Source organism: Mercenaria mercenaria, chromosome 17, assembly GCF_021730395.1.
Source record: "Mercenaria mercenaria strain notata chromosome 17, MADL_Memer_1, whole genome shotgun sequence".
NCBI classification, from domain to species: domain Eukaryota; kingdom Metazoa; phylum Mollusca; class Bivalvia; order Venerida; family Veneridae; genus Mercenaria; species Mercenaria mercenaria.
The window spans coordinates 34713643-34725477 of NC_069377.1; the positions used below are offsets into that span (position 1 = coordinate 34713643).

Sequence of the window (11835 nt, forward strand, 5' to 3'; positions counted from 1 at the left end):
GAAATAGGAAAAAGTCACAAGGGGCAAATAAGGAGGGCGAGGAAGCTCGACACCCTTATCCTGTTTCAGATAATCGCGTACAATGGATGCTTTGTGTGACGAAGCATTGTCATGCAACAAACTGACACCACGGAGACCAGTTGCTGGTCGACGGTTTGCAAAATATTTTTTAATTTTTAATTTATGAAGGACCCTGCCTTTGTAAAACTTGGCATTTACAGATTTACCCTTTCGTACGGCAATTTGCATAGCAGGACCTTGATTTGTAAAGAAAATTACATACATTACCTTTTCGACGCTCATGGTGCATTTTGCTATGCAAGGTCTTTGGCTTCTCGCTATACAAGGTCTTTGGCTTCCTTTGGTTGCCCATATTTTGTTCTGTATCTTTCGCTTGGGCTCTTAAAAGTGGTTCTTGATATAGGACCGTATTTGGTCAGTGAAAGGAGAGCTTACACAACCCTCTATGCGGTACATGTACCTATTTCGTGCAAATCGTGGTTAAAAGCGAGATATTGGCCTAGTTGCATGCACATTTGAACACCCCAGGTATCCCGAGTATAAATGTAGTGTAAATATTATGAATTTGTTCAATAACCTGAATAAAATTGACAATACTGAGCTAAATAACGAAACATTAAATTACGTCACGCACCCGATATAAAATTCAGGCGTTTATGTAGGGTTAAGACACGTTTTTATACAGAAGCCCGCGGGAATGTTTGTGACCGAGACCTTCGCTCGGCGAGGTCGCGGGGCAAAAAGACGAAATGGCACAAATCAGCCACATAGATAATTGCAACACATAATGCAAAAAGTCGCGCTGCGAAAAGTCGAAATTAGAGAAATAAAACGGCGGGGTCGCGGTGCGACAGCCCACTAATTAACGAGGTCGCGGGGCGTAAAGGCGAAATTTAAGCATTACAATGGCGGGGCGCGGGGCGAACTTGAACTCGTTAATTGTAGAGGTCGCGGAACGAAAAGTCAGGATTTAGTAACTAAAATGGCGAGGGCGCGGGGCGAAAACACGATAATTAGCGCTATTTAGACGTCGAATTTTCGCACTGCGACCCCGCCATTAGAGTTACTAAATGTCGACTTTTCGCCCCGTGACCCCGCTAATGATCGTGTTTTCGCTCCGCGCTCCCGCTAAATAGCGAGTTTTGCCCCCCGAAAACGCGACATGGCAGAAATCAGCCACCATAGTATGTCCCCGACATTTTATTTCGAGACAAAATTGGTTAATCTATTTTAAATCTTAATATAATATGTAGTTTTTTCATTCATATACACGTTATAAGCATACACTTACTTCAGCCATATATTTGTTTACGATTTTTTTTACACATTCTCTGTTTATTTCATTTCGCGCGCGTAACGTCACGTGCAACATCATGACGTCAGAAAAAACAACAACGTCAATTCATTGATGTAAGAATTGTTTAATTATTCTGTATCCGATTTCTATGACAACTTTATACGAAAAGATTAGTAGTCTGGACTAGAGCTGCTACTTGTCCCTTAACTTTTACGTAGTGGTACACAGTGGTACAATCGGAAAACGGCGGAACCGGTCTGGATTACCTCCCACTTGACTGCTACATAGTGGAACACTGTTACGGGAAACAAGCAAACGTTTTTGTTGTTGTTTATGCAGTAAGTATACATGCGATTCTTCTAAGACTAAATGATTTTGATAAGAATTCCCGATTATTTGTAATTTGTAATATGGCGCAGTTAAGATTTTTGATTTACTACAACACCTACTTTTTCACCAAAATGTGAATTTTATTTTTAAAAAAAACCCACTTGATCTATCATACTGATTTTCAAGCAAATATAAAATTGAACATTACTTGTTTTCACGTCTATAACAACACAACCCTTCTCCGCGCTCTCTGTTTACATTCCCGGTAATATGGCTCACAAGGACGTACGTGTGCAATTTAGCTACTGGCACGTAAAATATGAATATTTTTAAGTGTTTTTTACTAGATCAGTGGTACAGGAGTGATCTCAAGTGATAAAAATGTAAGAATAATCTAAAATTATGCGACATGGTGTCTAAAGTTAGGGCCTACACAATAAAATAACATGACAATAACATTTCAACATTAGTTTGCATGCTTAATATAAGCAGAATTAAGATTATTCATCAGATGTTAAATTTCAGCCTGGAACATGGATCCTATAAAGTATTTTACGTTTAAATTATAATAATTCCAATCTACCCAAACCCATATGTGCCGTATTATACAGTGGTAATGCATCTTTTTGTTGTAGAGGAGACACATGATCGATGTCGTTCTAAAGATTAGTGTAAAATGAACACTTACATTTACATTTTTAACGGTGAAACATATATAACATACTGCACTCTTAGTAGATTATTTAAAATTCCACCGAAAAAAACCCATAAGAAATACGTTTAACGGTCAAATAAAAATCAATTCCAACGAAAGCGGAATCTTTATGTTCGTTTAGACGCACAAAATATGTGTAAGATAAAACAGCTATTTTATTCTTTTCTGTTACATAATATTATCTTCCATTAACCTGTATTTCAGACTGATTGTGAAATAACTACAAAGTTGTGCGTCTAAATGGAACCAGAAAAGTACATTTTGCTTGATGAATTTGGCCCTGACAGCTCGTCTATGTCCGGGGCATGCACACGGGATAGGAAAAATACATCAACGAGAAAAATTGCATCGTGTAAAACCGGAATCAACGAGCGTGCACTTGCTAGTGTAGAGGTCAGAATTACGCCAGAAGCCGAAATCTCTGAGGGTTCCACGTGTACTATCAGTAAAAATATATCTGAAGATATTGGATTTCGTGAAGAAACTAACAAACCACTTATCAATGATCAGTTCAAAGACAAATGTTTAGCACCCGACCTAACCAGTTTAACTATACATTCTGATGCTCCATCATTACCACCTGAGACTGGAACCTGGTCTAAGATGGAACACGTTTCACCAGCAAACTCTAAAGAGCAAATCTTGGACGATCGTTCACAGGAAAATTCCAAAGATTTACTGTCTGGTGCGATTATAGTACCATCAACAGTCCAGAATAACGCAGCATTTTCTCCTACATGTCATGCTAAAAATACATCATCAGAATCAGAATATAAGCATGAAGTACATGACAAACGTGTTGAAGTTCCTAAACCAATGTCAAAAGACAACTTTACGACAACTGAAGTCATTGTCACATCGTCTGATACTACAAATGCACAAACTGCAGCACAGAGTAATGAAACTTTGACGCTTCCTATTGATTCGACTCCTGCTACGGATGAAATAAAGGACTGTGAATCTTCAGAGTCACAAAGTCTGAATGCCAAAGTGGGGCATGAACGTATTTCAGTGACAGAGTCCATTGTACTTTCATATGATAACAGTAAAACCACGCGTTCAGACTCTGATCTAGACGAAACACGCACTGCTCGAAGTAAAACCATACGGTCGCCTATTGAGACTGGAATACAATCAGAGAATCAGTCCACATATAAAAAAGCTGTAGTTGGGCCAAAAATGCATTGCTTTCCTGAAGCTGCACACATAGGACGAACACAAAACGTACACAGGTCATGTGACGAACTGCTTCAAAGGTTGTATATGCCGACATTTAGCGATATAAGTAAATATGGCTGGAAACCCAAGGCTGTTGTATCCGTGCCAACGAAATATAATTCAAAGCGTCGGCAAGAATATGCGAAAACGTCCTTGGATAGCGAAAAACTTCACAAACTTCTTACATTTTATGATAAAAAGTTGCAAACTGACGAAGAAAGTGAGACTTCTACTATCGACCTTGTTGACAATATATTGGAACAGATATTGGTTTATATAAATATGTCAACAGGTAACAAATTCTCCAGTCTGGCTGATGACGAAGGTTCTGTGACAGTCGATGCAAATGTTGGAAAACTTGACGAGCTAGATTACAGTGTGGAAATTTTACTGGAAGACAATGACCAGATACTGCTGTCTGATGAACCGTTCAATATTGAGTATGCCAATGATGATATCGATGCTTATGTCATGGATGAGGTATTCTAATATGTTTTTCTCTGTTAAAACACTCTTACGCTAGAATGACGTCACGTTAACGTGCGGTGACGTCATTATTTTTGTTGCTACTGTTTTAGATTAAGGGTATATTAGAATAGAAATGATTCATAGCAAAAGAGTGTTTTAACACTATTCATACACTCGGGCGGTAATACGTCGGACAAATAATTTCACTTGGGCTGCGCCCTCGTGAAATTATTACGCCCGACATATAACCGCCCATCATGCATAAATAGTGTTAAAACACTTTTGCTATAAATTATATCTTAAATTACGCATTTTTCGTCTTGATTTGTCCAGTTTATTTCACACTATTGTTATTTACCCTTTAGTCGACCAACTGGCTGATGGAGCTGACGTAGTTATGTCAAGCCACGTTTAACTTAATCATAGGGGAGACCGGGGCACCACGGGACATGGGCACCATTGGACATCAGATGTAACTTTTTCTGGAAAATAAACTAATCTATCTGAATCGCTAAAAATCATGTCTTTCTCAAGCTGTTTCTCTATACGGAGTTTGAAGGTGGGAGGATTTGAGGATTTAAAATAAAACTTCAGTTGAGGTTTTTTTTTTCAATTTTTATTACTTTGGGTAAAAAAACAACTTATCACTAATATTGTCTCATAAAGTTCTGCAGTGAACTCTTTAAAATCATTTCTATATCACTATTTATAAAGCACACATTGATTGATAATTTCACAAAATGTTTAATCCCAGTGAAGCAGATGACCTTCATATTTTTTTGAAAATGTAATGTGGGTTTGGGCACGATGGGACACATGCAATTGGGCACCATGGGACAGTGTTAAGTACAGCTGGAAGAAAACCACAAGCTATTACATTGTTAAATTAATGCATACAAATGTAAACTTGACCTATCAGTTGAATTTTTTGAAACGTCAACCCATGGAAAATAAGGCTTCAATGTTCATTATACCAGACAACAAGGGAACTGATGAGATGGAATATGATGACATTGTAATAAAATTATCTCAGCCAAGCAATAAAAGAGGCACTGCAAGAGCTGAAAAATAGCAGAGGTTTGACCTCGACATAACTCACTAGTTCTGAGTAAAGGCAGGAAGATTGTTGACATGCCATTACTGGATAAATCAGAATTTTATATGAGAATTCAGTTTATAATTTATGTTGAGAAGTTTCATTTAACACTGTTGTATAGTTTTACCTAATATAGGGCATAAATGTTGTTTCAGGTAAGTCTGTCAATTTGTAATTAAATGACATCTGACCTGTCTGTGGCTTGATGCTGATGTTCTTGAATTGTCATTGCAGTTAAGATGAAGTAAAGTTCATAGATTTGTTTATATTTAAATCGAGTGTGTCATTTTACACTTTTTGAGCAGTTAATAAACAGTTAAGGTTGTTTCAAGTTAAAGACCTGCACCAATCTTACCTTTTAACCTTAAATTGTCACTGAAAATCCTGACTATGAACTATGAAATAAAGTGTGGCGCGTGGCCGTTAACTGTTACCTATTGTAATCATGAGTTGCATACACACAATAGAATTTGAATAGCCGCGGAGCAGGGCTTTAAAGTTAGGTCTGTCATTGTAATTAAATAGCAATTGAACAGTCTTTTTCTTGATGTTGATGTTTGAGCAATTGTTATTATTGCAGTTCAGATGAAATAAAGATTATAGTTTTGTTTATATCTGCCAATGTCCAATGGTTGCCATGATGTGTCCCGTGGTGCCCCGGTTACGGGGTACAATGGGACATTTTAGTGGCAGTCTTCTATGATGTATATCTCAGAAACGATAGCACAAAACATGACCAATGACTACCCCTCATGTACATGAAGGATTATACTTTAAAATTGTCATGTTGGTGAAAACTAACATTTTGAACAATTTGATAATAATAATAACTTAACCGCCACAGATCTAACATGCCACTGGTCACTTGCGTATGGATTAACCGGACTTATTGTCTATGAAATCCTTAATCAGGTTTTTTTTATAAAGTTAGAAAATAACAGGTTCGATTTTGTCCAATGTAACATCCCCAGTCAACGATATCGCGTAGCCTTTTCTGAGGTTTTCGCTACGATGTTCCGTTAGGGCCAGCGCCTGCTCCTTGTGTTCAGGCATTGACAGTTTGAATTATTTACAGCCTCAGTGCTTGAGTTTATTGAATAAATTTATGTTCCTGGTTTTTAGCACTTTTTCTGTACAAGCTATTCTTTGAGCAATTTCTGGCTAGGTTTTGCTTGGTAGTCATGGTTCTCAGCTAATTCGCGGCATGTTCGCAGCAACTAGTTCGCGGGATGATAACAACAACTTGTTCGCGGCAAATCTAATTTGCATGTGAAAAGTGAACACCAAACAAGTATCCCGCGACCATTGTATCTATTTTATCAAAACAACAAAGCAACAGGTTTTCGCGGCAAATTATAAATATTTTCTTAAGTGCGATGTCGCCAATCAGTCGATCGAAAGTTAGTGAATTGTAACAACTCTTTTGCCACGCTTATAAGCTTATCAATTAAGGTTCCATCGTCAGCATGAGATAATTTCAAGAAAGCAGTGCAAAAGTTTAGGCGCATATTCAAGAACAAGACGTTAATTAATGTAATATATATTTACACATCTTACAGATCACAGAAACCGAGTTTGTTGATGGTGGAAAGCGTCTGTTTCCAAATGAATCGCGTCCAGTAGATTTAGAAACCAATCCCGTCGATATACCAGAGGGTCAGGTAGCAGTATGGCTCGGACCTAGAGATGCTCTACGATTTGGGAAATCCTGTACCGCTAAACGAATTGGTGAATATATAATATGGGGATGGATTCTGCCATATCAGATGCTTAACAATTTTCACAAGGAAATCGACGACGCTCTTCAAAATCTAGGTTATTATATTCAATAGTGACTTCAAACTTCTCACAATAAAATACTTTACTGAAAATACACACCTAAAGAATACATATGCTATTTGTACAATACATAATTGTATTGATGTTATAAATGACTTCAAGCTGTTTCATAAATTTTCACACAAGTTATATTGTTATGTTAGTAATACTTTTATTTTCTGATTGGGCAATGCGTCAGTTATATTTTTCCATGCAGTAAATACTTTGGCTAGTAAAGTGATGATTCAATATGATATATTTGAAGGACTCGAAGGTGTATCACTGAACAATGGAGCAAGAGGTCCTGCGGTTACATTGACAATCCTGCAACAGGATGGACCTAATATATCTGTCGACATAACCCCCAAACTGAACATTACAGCGGAACAACTCAATGTAACGGATTTCCATTGGCCGAGAAAAGATACAAAAAGATGGCTGAAAAAGTCTAAGATAAAGAAAGTATGTGCTCAGATAATATACTTGGTACCAAAGGGAGATAAATATTGGAAAATTTCGTTTGCGAATCTTGAAAACGAACTTCTGGATGATATTGATGACAAAGGAACATGGCGGAAACAGTGTCTCCGAATTATGAAGAAGAAACTGATTCAGTGGAAATCCACATCCCGTGCAGGCCTTAAATGTATCTCCTCCTATCTCTTGAAGGTAGGTATACGAAATCTAGGTCTTGTTAACAAATTTCATAGCATGGATATTTTGGGGAAACAATAGTATTTTTAAAATAGAAAAAGGAGGTCTATCTTCTATCTAACTTCCATTATTGTCTTAACTCTTAACAGGGACGTGGCCACTTTCATGCGCGTCAAGCCACGATAATTGTTAGTAGAAAATAAAAGGAAATCGGGCCAAATGAAAGGGAAAGGAAATGTGTTATTGATTTAAAAGATAACAAGAGCTGTCGTAGGACAGCAACGCTCGACTATCCAACATCCTTGTTAGTTGAATTAATATAAAAGTTGAAAATGGGACACAGTTTAGTAAAATGCAATACAGAGTTTTGGAACCTGGAGAATGCAAGTTAGTTCATCACAGTAGACGAGTGTATGAAATTTCAATCCATTCGCATTTGTGGGTACTGAGCTACCAATTTACATACAAAACTAAACAAAGAAATGCCAAGTAAAAAAAGGGCATAATTTTGTGATAAATGCAAAGAAGAGTTCTGAACCCTGTGCAGTGAATGACAGATCATCTCAGTGAACAAGTATGTGAAGTTTCAATTCATTCCCTTTACTGGGTACTTAGATACAAGCTTACGTACACAAACCGCTAAGTTGTAAAAGGGGCGTAATATTGTAAAAATGCAAAGTAGAGCTATTGCACCTGTGCACTGCATGTCAGATAATGACAGTGAACAAATGTGTTAAGTTTCAATTCATTCCCATTAGTGGGTACTGAGATACCTGCTTGCATACAAAAACTTAACCACAAAAGTCGAAAAAGGGGCATAATATTGTAAAAAACAACAAAAAAGATAGAGTTATTGAACCTGTACAGTGTAAATCAGTTTATCACGGTGAATAAGTGTGTGGCGTTTCAATCCATTCCAAAAGTGGTTACTGAGATACCAGCTTACATACTATGTTCTTATTGGAAAACTTAACCAAATTGAGACGCCGACGCACAGGTATGTCCAAAAGCTCTACCTATACTTTGAATAGTCGAGCTAAAAACGGGTGAAATGCAAGGTTTGGGTGTTCAAGTATGTTCCATGTTGCTAACAGCAGCATTGGACTGTTCAGCGGTTGGAAGGAAGGGAATGTCAGGTGGAATGTTATTCCTTGGGAAATAAGAGTATATGTAATAGTCAGTGGTTGCAGATATTAACTTGTAAGACAGTGAATGATAATAGCGTGACTGCCTTGTTTGAGGGATGAGATAATCTTCCGTGGTGATTGCAACCATTTGATTTGAGATTTTATACATAGGAGTCGGGAATCAATGCGCCGGAGATATAACCTGTACAGCATGTCAATGACTGTCGCCGGCTATTTCTTTTCACCAATGTAAATGAAATTATTCTTTAGTCTAGGTGCAGATTTTGATTTCAGATAGATTGTTTAAAAATACCTTTTTATTGGTAACAAAATACCCGACTGGGCTACTAATTAACTGATATTGTTGAAATTTCTTTTCTGCTGCTTTTCAGACGACACTACTTTGGCTGTGTGAAATATTGCCAGACGACAGTTTCTGGACCAGAGATCAGCTGGCGAATCGTTACCTAAACTTCCTGCAAGAGCTAGAACATCGGCTTGAAAAGAAAATAATGGGAGAATACTTTAATCCCTCAGTTAACCTTTTGGAGTATAAGGATGATGAAGATGTCAAGGAACTGAGACAGTTTCTACTAGACGAAATTGAAGGGTTTACAAAATAATGTATACAATGAGACAATCGACAAAAACAGATGATCTGATTAGCTAAGAAACATTTTGAAAGTCCTATATTGTCACAAACATGCAAATTCTCTAGACAAACTAGGCGCATGAAATACAAAAAACACCAATCATTTCAAAAAAAAAAAAAATATATGACGTCTTGCATTGCATGTACTTGATATGAATTCTTTCTAGTTTTTCCAGAAAAGAGTGTGCCTGTGACTTTAGATGCAGCCTAAGAAAGTCATGATAAGTAAAAAGGAGACACGTGTGTTGCAAGTGAAAATAAATAATTTAATGGAATCGTTTTTTTTTTGTTGGGCTTTAGCTTTACTATCGTTTTTAAAAGTACACAGACACAACATATATTGATTACAAACTGGACGAAGTAGAAAGCTTTCAGGTTCGTGAAACTTTCTCCTAAATGGTAGGTCCCGATTCTTTTCTTAAGACTTTTAACCCTGCTAATTTCTTAAAACGGAATGGCCCATCATTCAGTTTGGGCAGTACCACTGTAGAGATAATAAACGTTTCTTTTGTGTGTGTTTATGTCTGCAGAAGCCAGTGGGAATGTTTGTGACCGAGATCGACATTTTCATCCACAGGGTTAACAAACGTGTAGTGTCGCTATTCTTGCACAAAAAGACATGACACAAAGACTAAATGTATTGTTTTCATATGAGGTGACAATGATTCCTGTACAATCTTTATTCCCATTCCGTTGTTCTTCGAAACGGTAAGCATGTTTTTTCCATAACCGATACCCACAGATTGACAAGAATTATTTCTCGTTATTACACACATGACATTACCCAAAACTTTGCATATTACTTAAAAAAAACAATCGCACAAGTTACATGCGATTATTTACGATTACCAACAAAAACTGAACCAATGCCGAGTTCAAAAGAACCTATAGTAAGCACATTGCCGACTCCGTAGGGGGCAGCAGTGCGTTTGGAGTTTGATAACCGATACAGCAAAACATACAATGGATTTATAATAATAGATTTGATCTTTTATGCTATAAAGAGGTTATTATGAAAGATACAAAATGCAGATACCAGATGTCCATATGTCTTCATCTAAGCATTTCAAAAATCATGTATTGAAAGCACGCAAGATGGTATATACATGTATCATTTGAAAGGGGCTCATATTTCACCACACATTTTTCAGTTTTGGATTGATTTAGGATGAAAATATGGGTTTTTATTTGCCTGGTCAGATTTTCTTCATCCCAGCTGACACACGTGCCTGTGTACATGGGCGAATAAAGTGATAAAAAGTATTTTTATACAAGAATTAAGGGTGAGGTTAGGCGCACTATAAACCTGTTTAAGCTCCCCCTGTGGTGGTTTTGCCACTAATCGTTCCAAGGCGTTTTCCCACTGTGATCCTTTACCTTTTGTGTTCGCTTTGTGATAGTGCGTGTTGTCGTGTACGCGTCCGTATCCTGGGTTAACGTTTGGGGAGGCTGCGTTCAAGTTTGGAACGTATCTTTCCCTGTTGGATATTTATCCTCTTTGTTGTACTATTCAAAGGGGTGTTCACTAAAAATCTACTGTAAAGTGACTGAATAGCGAACAGTACAGATCAAGGTCAGCCTGACCAACGTGCAGACTGATCTTGGTCTGCACTGGCCGCAAGGGCAGAATCCCTTGCCACCAGCAGGCTAAAGGTTAAAACAAAACTTACCTAAATATCAAACAGTCAAAGGAACGTTCTGTCATCCGATAGCTGTGTTTGTCAGTTATGTACATGTTTAACAATGTATATAAAGTAAAACAATCAAGACAACAGCACAATTAACCTTCACCCTACTCTATTTCTAAAATGGACTGGTCCATATTTCAATTAAGTACAATTTACTATTCGAAGGGGTGTTCAATGAAATTTAACTGACCAAATAGCGAACAGTGCCAACCATAATCAGCATGCGCGGCTTGGCCTGCACTGGCTGCAAATTTTAAAGCAGCAGAATCAATTAATGCCAGCAGGCTAAAGGTTAGCGTTACAGTTTTGTTTGTTTTGGGCTTAACGCCGTTTTTCAACAGTATATCAGTTTGTAACGACGGGCAGTTATCCTGAGCAGCGTTACATGTAGACTGTACTTACACTGATATACATCACATTTATGACCATATCTTTATGAAACTTGGTCAGAATGTTAATCTTGATGATCTTTAGGTCAATAGGTCAGGTGAGCGATAAATGTGGCCTCTAAAGTGTTAACTAGCTTTTCCTTTGATTTGACCCGGTGACCTATTTTTTTTTTACCCCATATGACCCGGATTCGAACTTGACCTAAAGATCATCAAGATTAACATTCTGACCAAATTTCATTAAGATACGGTCATAAATGTGGCCTCTACAGAGTTAACAAGCTTTTCCTTTGATTTGACCTGGTGGCCTAGTTTTTGACCCCAGATGACCCAATATGGAACTTGTCCAAGATTTTATTGAG

General features: G+C 37.5%; 2 protein-coding genes across 2 annotated transcripts in view; one reads left to right on the plus strand and one right to left on the minus strand.

Moving 5' to 3' along the window:
- Window positions 1-11835, minus strand: part of LOC123536982 (uncharacterized) — a 116831-nt gene that overhangs the window by 58471 nt on the left and 46525 nt on the right. The gene's annotated exons all lie outside the window — the stretch shown is intronic.
- LOC123536414 (uncharacterized) lies at window positions 1394-9674 on the plus strand. The gene is made up of 5 exons (XM_045319588.2): window positions 1394-1656; window positions 2568-4061; window positions 6705-6960; window positions 7229-7632; window positions 9137-9674. The coding sequence occupies exons 2-5, from the start codon at window positions 2604-2606 to the stop codon at window positions 9365-9367; spliced, it is 2349 nt and encodes a 782-aa protein (XP_045175523.2). The 5' UTR covers window positions 1394-1656; window positions 2568-2603; the 3' UTR covers window positions 9368-9674.